This window comes from Talpa europaea (genome assembly GCF_964194135.1).
Source record: "Talpa europaea genome assembly, chromosome: 16".
Lineage (NCBI taxonomy): Eukaryota > Metazoa > Chordata > Mammalia > Eulipotyphla > Talpidae > Talpa > Talpa europaea.
Window position 1 is genome coordinate 46594137 of NC_140084.1, and position 16193 is coordinate 46610329.

The following is a 16193-nucleotide window of genomic DNA, read 5'->3' on the forward strand; positions in this document are numbered from 1 at the left end:
CTCCATCTCGGTGTCTCTCCCTCCCCCTAAATCTCTCCCTGTCTCCGTCTCTCCTTGCATCTGTACATCTCCCTGTGTCTCTCCCTGTCTGTGTCTCTCCCTCCCTCCATCTCTGCACGTCCCGGTCTCCCCGTGCCTATCGCCCCAACCTTTCCCTCTCCTAACTCCACGTCTCTCCCTGCCTGCGTCTCCTCTTCTCCTGTGGCTTCCATCCCTGGGTCTCTCCGCTCCCGGTGTCTCCCCGTCCGTGTCCCTCCCCGGCCGGGGCGCTTAGAGGCCGCCCGGCGGGGCCCGCAGGCGATGCGCGGCGCCGGTGGCCCCGGCGGCCCTCGGGGCCCCGCTAAGATGCTGCTGCTGCTGGCGCTAGCGTGTGCCAGCCCGTTCCCGGAGGAGGCGCCGGGACCGGGCGGGGCCGGCGGGGTCGGCGGGGGCCCCGGCGGGGCGCGGCCGCTCAACGTGGCGCTCGTGTTCTCGGGGCCAGCGTACGCGAGCGAGGCGGCGCGCCTGGGCCCGGCCGTGGCGGCGGCCGTGCGCAGCCCGGGCCTGGACGTGCGGCCGGTGGCGCTGGTGCTCAACGGCTCGGACCCGCGCAGCCTCGTGCTGCAGCTCTGCGACCTGCTGTCGGGGCTGCGCGTGCACGGCGTGGTCTTCGAGGACGACTCGCGCGCGCCCGCCGTCGCGCCCATCCTGGACTTCCTGTCGGCGCAGACCTCGCTGCCCATCGTGGCCGTGCACGGCGGCGCCGCGCTCGTGCTCACGCCCAAGGTGCGCGCGACCGGCGGGCGGGGGCGGGGCCAGAGGCCAGGGGTGGGGCTGGAACCACCTGGTGGGCGGGAGCTGGAGGGGGCGGGGCCGGCCTGGAGGGTCCCGCGTCTCCGACGCTGTGGGGCCTAATGGTGGCTGTCTGGTGCAGGTAAACGTCGGAGCTTACATGAAGGGACGCGGCTGGTCTAAAGAAGGCGCGGGGTCTGCTCTGGGGCTTTCCTTGGTGCAGGGTCTGAGAGAGCTCAGTTGTGGAATGTCAGGGTCGGGGGAGGCCTATGAACAGGAAAAAAGTTCTTAGAGGTGGGCTGGAAAGGGGTAGATCAACAGCAAAGACTACAGGAAGAATTGGGTTTAGGGTGAGGCCAGTCAAGGAAGGGGTGAATCAGGGAAGGGGCGGGCTAAGCAGTGAGGGTGAGGTGATGGAAGAGGCAGGATCCTGGCTCAATAAGTACTAATGGATCAGGCTAGGAAGAAAGACTGCCTTGGGAGTGGGAGTTGGGCAGGGCCATACCCAGATATGGGAGAATCCAGAGTGGGCCTGGGAGGAGTTTGCCTACACTTGAGGCAGGCCCAGCCAAGAGGACAGAACTGGAGACCTGCAAGGGGTGACTAGAAGCTGGAGCTGACTGTGGCCTGGAGAGAGGGCTGCCTTTGAGGGTCCAGGAGGAGACAGCTGGAGTGGACTTCTGGATGAGAAGGGTAGCAAAGGACCAGCATCCGGTGTCGGGACTGAGGAGAAGGGGTCTGCTGAGAGGAGTTGCTAAGAAACGGTGGGGCCCACTCAGGGATGGGACTCCCTGGCCCATGGGGACATCCTGAGTGAGTGAAGCCCTATATCTCCACAGTTCCCTGCTGTGAGGGCTAGTGGCTTTGTAACTAGGGTCACTACCGCATTCTGAGCTTAGTAGTTCTCTGTCTAGAGTCTTCTGGGAAGGGCTCCTGTTGAAGTTTCTTTTCTTTGCAACGGGGTTGTCTAGAGATTTATAGGTAGTAAAGCTAGAGGTGTGCTTATTACTTCCTGGCTGCCGTGTGCATAGCATAGCAAGAAATGTGTTCCCTTGTTGACTGCTGCTGACAAGTGAGGCTGCACTGTTTCATTGCTGGCTGGCACTGTGGCCAGCTCAGTGCCCACCCATTGCCTTCTGGGATATGCAGTGCCCTCTATGTGTCCTGATGGAAGAAAGAATGGTCCTCACAGGTCCAGATCTGTAGCCCCATTAAATAATGAGAATGGGGTCCTCTCAGTACACCTGCTGAAGTGTTCTCACTGTGTTCTGGGAGACTTCATCCCTTCAGGACAACTGCTCTATTCCCTGTGCATATAACCACAGTCACATGCCTAGGGAGAAAGTCCGTTTGCTCTTTTCATTGCATTACTGGAAGATTTATTGAAGGCTGATCCTGTGCCAGGGCTGTGTTAGGTTCTGGGGAATACAATTGTAAAAGGTAAAAAAATAAAATAAAAAGAAGACAATGCCCTTGCTCTTATGGAGCCTGCATTCTGATGGGGAGAAAGGCAAAATGAGTAACAGAAAGCAAAATCTGTCTTGGTGGAAAGGTAATGGCCAAGGATGGGGCTTCCATAAATGACGCTGGTCAGGGGAGGTTTAGGGTGGAAGGGGGGGGGGAATGAGGTAAAACCGAGCTGGACCTGAGGAATTGGCTGGGGCCGTCAAGAGGAACAGGAGAAAAGTGCCCCCAGGAGAGATGACAGCTAAAGGCAAAGTCAGAAGCCAGAAGGAACTTGATATATTTGAGGAAGAGCAAAGAGGTGGGGGTGGTGCGAGATGAGGTCAGTTCATGCAAATTTGGCTTTGATTCTGAGATAGAATCATTGGGAAGTTTTCAACCAAGAAGGGAGATGATCCAATTAATATTTTGAAAAGATAACTTTGGCTGCTATGTGGAGCCAAATGGACGGGAATATGTGAGAATAAGCAGGGATGGGTTAGGAAGCTATGGTCCTTATCTAGGCAAAAAAGTGGTGACAACAAGGTTATGACAAAAGCAGGAGAGAGGAATGGACAAAGGGATGTGTTTTGAATATAAAGTTGAGAAGACTTGGATATGCCTGGATGTGAGCAGGAGGGAAAGGATGACTTAGAGTTGGGGACTGAGCAACTGGAAAAATAAAGAAAAGCAGCAGGGAGCTGGTTTTAGGGAATGGGCACTGAGAATTCTCTTTGACACGCTAATTTTGAGATACCTCTTGGAAATCTAAGGGGGGTTGTTGAGTAGAAAGGGTGATAGGTTTCTCTGGAGTTCCCCAGCTAGGTTGTGACTGAGGATAGGAGTCAGCAACATATCTGGTTGTGCAACAGGACCTTCTGCAATATTGAAGATGGTCTGTATCTGCTGCCGATGGTGATCCAGTGTGACAGGCATTCAATGACTTGTGGCTGTTGAGCACTTGACTTGTAGTTAGTGCAAATGTGAATAGTCATAGGTGACTAATGGCTGCCATACTGGAGACTGCGGGAGACAATATTATTTAAATCCATAGATCTGAATGAAATTACCAGAGAGAAAAGACAGAGAAGAAAAAAGGAATAGCAGGACACACCTACATTTAGAACTGTAATTAAGAAAGTGTGTTCAGCAAAGGAAACAGACAGAAGAGACAGGGAGGTAAAAGCAAAATCAGAGAAAAGAAAGTCCATTCCAGTTGGAAGATTCAGGGTCTTCAGAATGCTCACTAATGCTGGGAAATGTAGTCTTTCTCAGTGGATGCTGTAGTTCCTCTCCCTGGATGGTATGTATATTAACTAAGGTAACTTTAGTTGCTTTGACAGGTAAATCCCATGTTTTAGTGCCTTAACACAATAAGAGGGTGTTCCTCACACATATAAAATTCAGACTGGTGTTCATGATTGGCGTGGCTCTCCTCCATGTGGTGACTCTGAGACTCAGGCTTCTCCCTCTTGCAGCTCTGAAATCCTCTGAGACAGCAGTCTTCTGGGGCTTCTGCATCAGCCTTCAGATAGGGAACAGAGCAATGTGCATGGGGGACAGATTTTTTATGGATGAGTCTCCAACTTATTCACATGGCTGAACCTAATGTTGGTCCAGCTCTGTGGCCCAGCAGAAAAAGAAGATGGGTTTGGTGAAGAGCTAGTTGATCTGGCATGTTGAGAACTGTGACCCGAGTGGGCCATTGGAAGCCAATCTCCTTAACAGTTGGGGTCCCCTCTTGACCAGCTGTTGACTGTTCAAGGTTCCTTATGGATTGCTGGGAGCCTGCTCTCCACATCAGGGATCCTGACATCTTCCTCCTCTCCCGCAGGAGAAGGGCTCCACCTTCCTGCAACTGGGCTCCTCCACGGAGCAGCAGCTTCAGGTCATCTTTGAGGTGCTGGAGGAGTATGACTGGACATCCTTTGTAGCTGTGACCACGCGTGCCCCTGGCCACCGGGCCTTCCTGTCCTACATTGAGGTGCTGACTGATGGCAGCCTGGTGGGCTGGGAGCATCGTGGGGCACTGACGCTGGACCCTGGGGCGGGCGAGGCAGTGCTGGGTGCCCAGCTCCGCAGTGTCAGTGCCCAGATCCGCCTGCTCTTCTGTGCCCGTGAGGAGGCTGAGCCCGTGTTCCGGGCTGCCGAGGAGGCTGGCCTCACTGGGCCTGGCTACGTCTGGTTCATGGTGGGGCCCCAACTGGCTGGAGGCGGGGGCTCAGGAGCCCCTGGGGAGCCCCTTCTTCTGCCAGGAGGTGCCCCACTGCCTGCAGGGCTGTTTGCAGTGCGCTCAGCTGGCTGGCGGGACGACCTGGCTCGGCGTGTGGCGGCTGGGGTGGCTGTTGTGGCTAGAGGTGCCCAGGCCCTACTGCGTGACTACGGTTTCCTGCCTGAGCTCGGCCATGACTGTCGTGCCCAGAACCGCACCCACCGAGGGGAGAGTCTACATAGGTGAGTGGGACTGGTATGGGAAGGATGTGGGAAGGCTCTAGAACCTGAATACCTGGGGTATTCCCTGGCTGAATGGATCAAATGTTTTACATTCCCCTCTCAGATTCTCATTTTCCTTTTCTGTAAAATGGGTATAACTGGGTTTCCTGTTGGGGGTTAAATCAGATAATTTGGAAGAAGGACCTAACAGACAGTAATTGTACTCCTGTATTTCATGATACTAAGATGCACATTTTGTCACAGTTTAATGATTTTAAATCAAGACGTCTTACAGTTGGTTAGAGTATGATCTGAGTTTCAGTAACAAGAATATCCAATATTTCAATTGGCCCAAACAAGGTAGAAGTTTGTTCCTTTCTCACTTAACAATCCAGAGATGAACAGTCCAGATTATTGGGGACTCCACTGCTCCATGTGATCATTCAGGGACCCAGGATCCTCCCAACTTGTTGCTCTGCCATCTCCTTTCTGCACTGTCAATGCTGAATGGTGCACATGTCTACAGTGTAGCTCCTGAAAAGAGGAAAAGAGAGCGAGCAATTTCCTTTTGGGCAAGCAAGGTGGAAGCGATAAGTCTTACATCCCATTGGTGAGACATAGACACGGGCTTATTGGTAATTTACAGTTTCTTCCTATTGGATTGGTTGGACATCGAGTCTGATTGGCTAGTGCCTGCTGTTAGATTTTGAATGCCTCTGTTCGCATTGTATCTGCAAGGAGGGTTGGGATGTTGACTCTAGCTGGGCCAGTGTGTGCCCAGCTCACATGCTGTTATTTTACAAGAGGGGAACAGGGTTTGGTGGAAAACAGCATTTCAAACACAGGAGGTTTTGGGAGTAAGAAATTGATGAGTTTGGTGACAGAATGGTGGAAGGGGAGGTCTTAAATTTTGAAAGGAGGATGAGTTGAACTTGGGAAGAGGTGACAGGTGCAGAAGAATATCTAAGGGAGGAGAACCGAGAACAGATGGGTTGGGAATCGGGATCTAACGGCAAGACAGTGAGGAAACATTCCCTTGTTCATAAATACTTACTGAGTGCCCACAGGAATTATGGATCATGCTGGGCACAGGGCACAAAAAGATGAATAAGACTAGGACTTCTCCTCAAAGAATGCAAGGTGCTATAGGGATGGTGACAGGGATGGGGATAATGACAACACAGCATGCTCCTTGTAATAATGGAGGTGGCATGGCATTGTGGGAACACCAGGAGGAATGCTGTCTAAGCCAGGCTGTAAGAAGCAGAGTCCATTCAGGTTTCCTCAGGGAAAGGCAGGTTTATTGGAAAGATAAATATGCACAGAAACCTAGACATCAGGACTTGAGGCCAAATCTGGGGACCAGCTACTCTTTCATCTCTTACTCTGTCTGCTTCTCAGGGGCAGGGGTGGGGGGTTTCTCTCTCTCTCTTCACTCCCAGAAGCTGTTCAGTTTTTCTCTTATCACCACTTCCCCAAAATTTCTGCTCTTTCCTAGTACTCATAATTTCAGCCCATTTCTGTCCACCATACATCCCCCGCAACCTCACAGCCAACATCTGGCCAAGAGAGGAATTTCATTGGCCCCAGTCAACCTTCCAAACTAAGCTGTGTGTGTCATGAGTCAGACTCTGGAGTCGGGGAGACCAAAAGGGTGAATTGTTCATTCGTTCATTTGTTGAAAGGCCCTTTATTGAAAGTTTACTAAGTGCCAAGCCAGCTTTAGGCACAAGAATATATAGCAGTGAATGATGTCACGGTTTTCACAAAGTTTACAATCTTATAGAGGAGACCAGCAGTGAACAAACAAGAAAGCAAAAAATATCAGCAGGTGATCATTTCTGAGATGAAAATAAAACAGGTGGACTATGAAAAGAAATGCCTAGCATACTAGTCTAGGTAGGGTCAGCAAATGGGCAAAGGGATTGAGATGATTGCTTGGAAGATCCATATGAAGAGAAAGGAGAGGTGCAAAGGTCCTGGGGCTGAAATCACATGCTTGGGAGCCTAAATTAAAGTCAGTTTGGCTAGTGCATAATGGGCAAGATGGGGGGCAGTGAAACTAGGGATGGAGAAACACAGGGAGTCCATCTCACATAAGGCAGGTAGGTCAGATGAAGGGTTTGGATTTTATTCTAAGAACAGTTGGGACTTCATGAGAAATAGAGATTATTTCAGGCCGTGGAAAAGGATGGTGCAAAGGAGCCACAATAGCTCAGAGCAGATGAAGACAGATGAATTACGGTCAGGGGGGACAATGAGGCTGGAGGCATAGACTGGCTTAGGCCACAGGGCCCATGCACACTAGCTCGAGACTTTGTTTCAGGGCACTGGGGGACTATGGACTATGGGTGACCTATGAATGGGGGAGAGGGGAAACTCCATTTGGGGTGTTGAAAGACCCCTCTCTGGGTAGAGTGGGGAAAAGACTGAAGGAGACAGACTGGAGGCTGAAAGCCAGGCAGGAGGCTGGGGTGGGGGTCCAGGAGGACTGTGAGGACAGAGAACAGCAGAGATCCCAGGAGCAGGAGAATGGGATTGGGGGACTGATGATTTAGGCAGGGAAGGTGAGGGTCCAGCCCAGGAACTGGGACAATATGAGAAGCATTTAGAACACAGGACATCCTTGTATAGTGAAGGTGGCTGGGAGTCCACAGATCTTGTTGGGGCTTCTTCCCAGAGAAAGGGATGCTTGAGCTGAGTCTTGATGACATAAAAATTGGTCCCGACGAGGTCAGAATGAGAAGGTAGCGAGAACGCATGTGAGAGCCTAGATAGGACACTGCTTGAGATGTTTGGGAGACACTTTGCATGCCATATTGGGGCACAAAATGCGTTGGATATAAAGAGTTTGAAGGTAGGAATTGGTCAGAAATGGGGTTGCAGAGGCAGGCAGGGTCAGAACGCGCAGGGTCTCTTGGGCCTCAAACCCAAGCTGAAGGTCTAGGACCTTGTCAGTTTGACAGCTGAGGGGAGAGGGCAGAGCAGAGAAGACATATTTGGGTTTTCAAAACCTTGGAGTGTAATTCCAGCTGGAGGTTGGTGCTGGCCTGTAAAAAGAGGACTTTCTCTCCCTTCAGCGCCCAGATTCAGTTCAAGTCCCCTTATGCCCCCTCCCTTGCTCCCCCGCAGGTACTTCATGAATATTACCTGGGATAACCGGGATTACTCCTTCAATGAGGACGGCTTCCTCGTGAACCCCTCCCTGGTGGTCATCTCCCTCACCAGAGATAGGACTTGGGAGGTGGTGAGTCCCAGTCCCAATTCCAGGCATTGGAGAGGGCCTGGAGTTCTGGGTCCCGCAGAGGAGGGGGCTGAAGTCGGGGGCTTTGGACTCTGACAAAGAAAGACTGGAAACCCAGACACCTGGGTCTGAAGGGGGCAGGGCCTTCTGGGTCCTAGGGGGAGGAGGGATATAGGACCCTGGCTCCTGGGTCAGAAATGGGTCCAGATGAAAGGCAGGCTGGAATGTTCCCCCAGAAAGCCTGAATGTCCTTCTCTTGGACAAGGTGGGCAGTTGGGAGCAGCAGACTCTCCGCCTCAAATACCCGCTGTGGTCCCGCTATGGACGCTTCCTGCAACCAGTGGACGACACGCAGCACCTTATGGTGGCCACTCTGGAGGAAAGGCCCTTTGTAATCGTGGAGCCTGCTGACCCCATCAGTGGCACTTGCATCCGAGACTCCGTCCCCTGCCGGAGCCAGCTCAACCGCACCCACAGGTGACAGCCGGGGATCCAGGAGCTCCGGCTTCAGAACCCTTCTCCCCAGAAATTAGTGTTGGCTCCGGCCCCCTCCTCCCTTGGGACCCAGGGCACACAGAGCCCTCCAGCTTGGTCACTTTGGACACATCACCTAACTACTTTGAGCCTCAGTTTCCCCCAGAAAGCGCCATCTTGGTTTTAGCTGCTGCCAGTCTCTCCCCCTCTACCCTAACCTTATGGGAGAGCCTAAGGCGGGGTCCCCGAGGTCCCCAAGCCTGCTCACTCCCCGCAGCCCTCCGCCGGACGCCCCCCGCCCAGAAAAGCGGTGCTGCAAGGGCTTCTGCATCGACATTCTGAAGCGGCTGGCGCACACCATCGGCTTCAGCTATGACCTCTACCTGGTCACCAACGGCAAGCACGGGAAGAAGATTGACGGCGTCTGGAACGGCATGATAGGGGAGGTGAGGCTGGCAGGGATCTGGGTGGGAGGCGCGGGGGCAGGACAGGTGAGGAACCCGGCGGGACCGGGAAGCTTCTGGATCAGAAGGGGCGGGGCCAAGAGGTGGAACCTGTGTCCTGAGAGGACGGGTCCCCAGGGCGAGAATTCTGGGACTGGAGGGGCGTAATCAAAGGCTGGAAATGCTCGTTTGTGAAGGGACGAAGCTGCAAGGAGCGTCCGCCTTGGGGAGGGGCGGGGTCAGGAGGCAAGACATGGGGCGGGGGCGGGGCTAAGGGCTGAGCGCCTAGCAGAGAGGGGCGGGGCCCAGAGGAAGCGGCCCAAAGCCACCATGCACCAGCAGGACCCGCCCCGGACCACCTCTTCCCTCTACTGTTCCTTCTGCTCTCATCTCCACCACTCCTGCTTTACTCCGCACCTCCTCATCCACCCCGCCATTCTCCTAGCCCTTTCTTTCACCCTCTCAGTGGTCTCCCGGAGCCTGTCTTGCACGCCTGCCTCTTTCCCCAAGTCAACCTTGTTCCCTAACCCCTTCCACATCCTCATCCCAGGTGTTCTACCAGCGTGCGGACATGGCCATCGGCTCTCTCACCATCAACGAGGAGCGGTCCGAGATCGTAGACTTCTCTGTGCCCTTCGTGGAGACCGGCATCAGCGTCATGGTGGCACGCAGCAATGGCACCGTGTCCCCTTCTGCCTTCCTTGGTGAGCCTGGGACAGCCGTCCCCACCCACGTGGATCCTGGGGTTGGAAAACCTAGATTCGGTTCCTGGCATTGCCCGTGCCAGCTAGGTGACTCCAATGAAGTGACCTCACTTCTGAATCTCGGTTTCCCAAACTGTAAATTAGGAGAATTGCCCAATCAGAAGTGATTCTACCAGAAAACCAGGGAAGCTTGAATTTCAGGATACTTCTCTTACATAGCTCCTTCAAGGCCATGGTTTTGTATTCACAATTTTGTATTTCTTTGAGACCCCCCCCACAAAACCCAAGCCTACATATATATATATATATATTTGAGGAAAAGACATAGTTCTGGCACAGGGTAAGGGTTCAATTCACACATCACTGTATATTGAACACCTACTCTGTGCCAGACTCTGGACTGCACATAAATCCTTGTCCTCTAAGAGCTTGCCACCTGATGGGAGAGACAAAATATAAAGTCTTATAGGGATTTGAGACAAAATCACTTCAGCTGGTGATCAGTACTACAGTAAAGTCAGCTATAGTAAAGAGATGGAGAGGATGGGTGGGTGGTCAGGTGCCTCTGTGGTAGTAACTCAGTCCTGCATGGATTTGGCTGGAAAAGGAACCGGATGGGCAAAAGACACAACATGGGAATGCAGGTGGAGTTCTTATAGCTATGTGGATACCTATATGGCTGGAGACAGGGAGTGAGGGAGTGGGAGGGATGAGAGATGAGGTTGACAGATTGCTTGGGGCCCTTGTAGGTAGGTTAAGGTTTATTCATTGTGCCATTATGATCACATTTAGGTTTTAAAATATTCCACTGTTTGCTCTGTGAAGGAAGAAGGCCTTTGAGGAGGCCACTGAGTAGTCTGGGCATAGGGAATGTGAGTGTGGGATTGGGAGAGAGTAGCGAGGGTAAGACAGTAGACAGGCATGGGATGTGATATGGAAGCTGACACCCAGATGGGTTGGTGGCTTTGAGTTGGGTTGGGTAGAGATCTCATTGCCTGAGCATGGAGGAGACTGAGGAGATGTGTGCAAGGGGCCCAGCACACCAGCTCATGTGAGCTCTCTTGTTCTCTGAAGTCTGAGCAAAGATCCATGGCAGGGGAGCGATGGGGTAAAGGGACATCCTTCTCTTGTGTTCTGTTTTCTCTCTTGGTCCCCAACAATGTCTCTTGTGGCCTCCTCTTTGCCCCAAGGTCTCTGCCTGGCACCCTGAGAGGCACCACGTGGGTCCTCTGCAGCAGCAGGGAAGTGACAAGGTCACGTTTATACTCCACAGAATTGTCCAGTAGAGGTGATAGACATGTCCCCAGATACCACAGTGACAATCCAGGGTGGTGACCCTGCTGTGACTGTGCAGTCCTGGTCACTTGCATTTGGCTCAAAGAGGTCAAGTCACACGGTACCAATCTCAAGGAAATGGTGATTTGGTTTTACTGTCAGTCAACTCCTAGAGGCAGTGTGAGGAGGGACACGTGGACATCAGCTTTTCTGAAGGACAGGTCACGGTGGAGCCTCTGGTAGGGAGGCCTTGAAAACAGAGGCAGAGAGGGTATGGTTCATTGGGGGAGCTGGGAGTCCTGAGTGGTCGAAGCAGTGGGATTTTAAGAGAGAGCCAGGCTGGAGAGAAGAGTGGAAGCAAGACTTAGGGGCGAGGACTTTGTTCTGAGGAACTGGGGAACCAAAGGAAGGTCTCGTGAGGTAAAGAGGAGAGACGGTGTCATATCTGGGTATAGAAAGAGCCTCCAGGGCCCTGGAGAGGTGGGCTGGAGGGGAGTTACTGGGAGATGTGTCATGGTAGAGGATGAGGTCTGAGCCATGTTGGCTGAGAATGGACAAGCTGAGGTAGCAAGAGAGGTGAGGGGCTGGGAGCAAGAGACTGGGAACGCATACATTGAGGAGCGAGAGGGGGGGAGGGGCTGAGTATGGCAAATGGTGGGGAGGGAGATTAATCTATGACTCATTGGACTGCGGGGCTCTCAAGATGGGGAGCCTGGCATTTGGTGCTAGGCTCAGTGGGGGTCATGATGAATGGAAAGTGGCGGTGGGGGGGGGGAGGGGGAGGGCGGGGCTGGCCTCCTGACTGAAGAAATGGAGACTTGGGTCTGGGGCTCAGGAAACATGTAGAAGACAGTTTCAGAGATGACTACGATGGCTGTCTTTTAAGATGTCTCTCCCATCTTCCACTAGATGCAGAACTTGGCAAGGGGATAAAGTAAGACAGGTTCCAACCTGCCCTGTGCCTTTCCACCTGTGTTGATTCCCTCCCCCAATCCTTAACTTGGCTGAGCCATAACCACATACCCCCATTACCCCTAGAGCCCTACAGCCCCGCCGTGTGGGTGATGATGTTCGTCATGTGCCTCACGGTGGTTGCTGTCACCGTTTTCATCTTTGAGTACCTCAGTCCTGTCGGCTACAACCGCAACCTGGCCACTGGCAAGCGTGAGTTCCCTTTTCCATTTCCCTTCCTTGGAGTGCCTGGACCTCAGATAGAACTACATTTCCCAGCAAAACTGGGGTTGGGTAGAACTGTGCCTCCTGAGGGGGCAGAGGCCTTGGGGGCCACTGGAAATTATAGTTCTTTCTACTCCCTCATTGAGCAGAAGGGATTTGGGGTCCATGTCCCACTCCTGGCCCCCTGCAGGCCCTGGCGGCTCAACTTTCACCATTGGGAAATCTATCTGGCTGCTCTGGGCCCTGGTGTTCAATAACTCAGTGCCTGTGGAGAACCCCCGAGGGACCACCAGCAAAATCATGGTGCTGGTGTGGGCCTTCTTCGCCGTCATCTTCCTCGCCAGCTACACAGCCAACCTGGCTGCCTTCATGATCCAGGAGGAGTACGTGGACACCGTGTCTGGGCTCAGTGACAGAAAGGTGCGTGTTTTAGGGGTGGGAGGGCTAAGGAGCTGGGCTAGGAGGTCACAGCTTGCCATGTGGGAGGCCAAAGGGGGATTCCTGAGGTTTCTTCCTAGACAGAGTGCCAGAATGGCTGAATGGAATGTTCTGGAGGAGAAAAGGTATGTTTCACAGTGACTTGTTAAAAATTCTCAGGGGAAGAAAGTGTCCTCAGATATTCTAGGGACAGTCGTGTCAAATGGGATCTTACAGACCAGTGTTTCCCTCACACTGATGAAGGGCTGGTTTTTGAAATTTCTGACCCAGTGGAGCCAACATGCTTGAAAAATGCAATTGAAATGAATGACCAGGCAAAAATTAAATTTAAAACCATAATATGGGGGCCTCCCTGGGGCGCAGGGGGTTGAGCACCGCACTGTGGGGCGGTCCACAGCCTCTGCAGCACAAGTTCGATCCCCGGCCGGCTAGGGAGCAACCCACATGGTGAGGCGGACCTCTCCTGTCTCGCCCACTGCTCCCCTCAGCAGTATGTTTCGGTTGGTCGGTCTGTTCTGTTCCCTGCTCTGTCTCTGGTGGATCCTCTCACACCCCTGCATCTCTGGCCTGTGCCCCAGCTCTTGCATGCATAAATAAATAAATCTTTAAAAAAATAAATAAACCAAGATATGCAAAATTCAAAGCTCAATTTCTATGCATTAAGTTCAACAGACATAAAATTATTCTGTTACATTACTCTAAATGCTCACTCCCTTATGGCCGGCACTCCCTTCCTTGTGAGCACAGGACTGGTAGTCAGTGAGGCAGGCATAGAGACTACAGTGGTTCATTGGGCACCGTGGCCTGATAGGAGGAGAAGCTGATTCACTGGCAGGCAACGAGCATTTTTTGGTAATGGACTGGAATAGAATAGAATAGAAAGTATGTTTGACGACATCTTATATAGTAAGCGTGAATGTGTTTTGCAAAACTTTTGTTATTCTTGTCTGCACTTGACACAGCTAGCACACTCCTATCTGGCTCTATCTGTTGTTAAAATAGTGAACTATTCACGTATGGATTGGAAAAAGCCACTGCCCTCTGCCCCGGCCATGCCAGCCCCCACCCCTGGGGTGGCCCATGATTGATCTAGTGACCGGTTAATGCCTGGCTCATGGCAGAGCTCAGGGATCCCTCTTGAGTTCTGTATCTAGAACTGATTGGACCATGGTCCAGTCAGGCCAGGCTGGGTATGAAATATTTCGAGACGTCTACCTGTGTATCCGTAGACATAGTGTGCATATGTATATACATCTGCAGATGGATGTGTGGATGGGGAGTAGAGAAGTGTTTGCTGCTGTAGGTCACGGTGAGCAAGGATGGGAAACACTTCTGGACTGGGCTGTGCCTGCCATTTGGTGGGTGTCCCCCAGAATGGAGCATCTGGAGGGAGACATTCTCTACTCAGATGCACACAGGGTGGGGACCACAATAACCTCTCAATCTGCTCCAGTTCCAGCGACCCCAGGAGCAGTATCCGCCCCTGAAGTTTGGGACAGTGCCTAACGGGTCCACGGAGAAGAACATCCGCAGCAACTACCCTGACATGCACAGCTACATGGTGCGCTACAACCAGCCGCGAGTAGAGGAGGCGCTCACTCAACTCAAGGCAGGGTCAGAGCAGACTGAGGCCGGGGGCGGGGGCGGGGCCGAGACCTGGGGCGGGTCCGGGGGCGGGGATAGGAGCGGGGTGGGGGGGCGGGGCGAAGCGATGGAAGCCCTGAAGATGCCCCGAGATCCAACTGGCCAGGGATCCCGATCATTAATCAGTCTAAGAGGTCTTGAGGGTGGCAGTGACTACCCCCTTCCAGGATTAGAGGTGATGTTTTCAGAGATCCAGTTACGGATTCTAGGGCTAGACTGCTGTGGTTGAAATGCAGTTTCTGCCCCTTTTCGGGCTGTGTGGATTTTGGGCAAGTTACTCAGCCTTGCCGAGCCTCAATTTCCTTCTTGGTAAAATGGGGATAACAAAAGGACCCACTTCATAACGTTGTTATAAGAATTATTACCGTTATGATTATCAGCTGACAGCTTATCATTGTTATTCTTAATAGTCAACCCATGCAAAACACTTGGAATAGCACCTGGCATATTGTGTCTGCCACTATTATTACTATTACTGTTATTACATCTGAACTCAGTGGAATGAATACTTGGGTTATGTTGCTTTTTATTTTTTTAACATCAGTTTCCCAAATCATAGAGATAAGATTAAATTCAAGCCTCAAAGTGCAATCCAAGGTGAGAAAAACGCTGAACACAGTAACTGCCTCCCTCTCCCTTTTCCTTAGTCATTCAGCATACATTTATTTTCTTAACCCCTGTTCTATGCCAGGCAGTGAGCAAACAGACCACAAATTTCTACCCTCAGAGAGCTCTGGGTCTAGAAGTGGGAAATAAATGATAAGTGTTCAAGCAGAAAAACCTGCCTCATTATTCAGAGAGTGATGTTGAACTTGAGCACAACTGAGCTGGGATCTAGTCACCAAGGTGTTCATGATGGACCTCTTGGAGGAGGTGACCTGAGCAGACCCCTGAAGGAGGTGAGAGAGAGAGCCTGGTGGACTTTCAGAGGCAGTGCCTTGAGGTAGAGGAAACAGGGTATGCAAAGGGCCTGACTCTGGAGTGGTCTTGGCTGATCAGGGGAAGAAGGTCAACGTGGCTGAAGGTCAGAGAGCCCAGATGAGATGAAGACTAAACCAGGGCTGGGTTTTATTCAAAGGGTATTGAGAAGCCATGGGGAGGGGTACTTTATGGAGAGGGAGGAGTGTGATCTCTGCTCTCTTTTTAAGGAACCCTCTGATTGCCATGTGGAAAATGGATGAAGGGGGGTGTAATCAGATGGAGAGTGGTGTAATGGGGACTGTGAGGCTATTATGTCCCCTAGGTCACCTTCCCCATGGCCCACCCTCTGCTCACCCCTCAAACAGCCATTCTTAGCCGCGTCTTTCTTATCCCTCTGGCTTGATCAGAATAATTGGACTGCAAGGAAAGAACGCAACATGGCTTCTTTTCAAGAAATCAATATAGTTTCAGTAAAATGATAGGTTAGCATGAAGACACAGGGGTGTTGCTAAGAACCAGTTACAGAAGGGAAGGCTGGGCTTTGTGGAAATGTGCAAGTCACTCATTCATTTACAGATTTTTTTAAAGAGCACCAACTCTATTCCTACATTTAATAGCAGTAGTCAGCAAAACTTGGTTGTTGTTTTTTTTTTTAACCTCTCACAATAAGAAATCTAGGGGTGAGGGCCTCCCTGGTGGCCTAGGGGTTAAGACAGCGCTTTCACCATGACAGCCTGACTTGGATCCCCGGCCAGGGAGCTGACCCCCATGGCGCAGCAGACCTCTGCTGTCTCCCTGCTGCTCCCTTCAGCAGTGTATTTCAGTCAGTCTGCCTGTTCTGTTCCCCACTCCGTCTCTGGTGAATCCTCTCACCCCCTGCACCTCTGGCCTGTACCCCAGCTCATGTATGCATAAATAAATAAATCTTTAAAAAAACAAAAGAACGCAGGACAAGACCCAAAAGCAGGCACACAGAGAAAATTTTTAAAAAGAGGTTTATTTATAAGGGAAATGAGAAAAGGGAGAACAGAGAAAGAGAGTAAAGCCATCTGAGTTGAGACATTAGGGTACAAGTTGAAATGCAGAAAAAGCAAGAGAGCCTCAGCTCACATATGTTCAGTTACATACCAAGCATGGCTCCCAAACTTCATCCCTAGTTCCCAGCAGACCCCCATTCAGGTAGTCAGATTCATGGCTTGCTGGGAATTGGAATTCTAGGTGCCTGAG

General features: G+C 52.0%; 1 protein-coding gene across 1 annotated transcript in view; it reads left to right on the forward strand.

Annotated features, from left to right (window-relative positions):
• Positions 1–300: 300 nt before the first annotated feature.
• Positions 301–16193, forward strand: part of GRIN2D (glutamate ionotropic receptor NMDA type subunit 2D) — a gene marked incomplete at its 5' end in the record, with an annotated part of 34297 nt that continues 18404 nt past the window's right edge. Inside the window, 9 exons of the mRNA XM_084257544.1 lie at positions 301–765; positions 4049–4668; positions 7780–7894; positions 8157–8368; positions 8643–8811; positions 9359–9512; positions 11826–11951; positions 12154–12383; positions 13855–14015. Of these exons, the coding sequence (XP_084113670.1) occupies positions 301–765; positions 4049–4668; positions 7780–7894; positions 8157–8368; positions 8643–8811; positions 9359–9512; positions 11826–11951; positions 12154–12383; positions 13855–14015 (2252 nt within the window). The remainder of the gene's footprint in view (positions 766–4048; positions 4669–7779; positions 7895–8156; positions 8369–8642; positions 8812–9358; positions 9513–11825; positions 11952–12153; positions 12384–13854; positions 14016–16193) is intronic.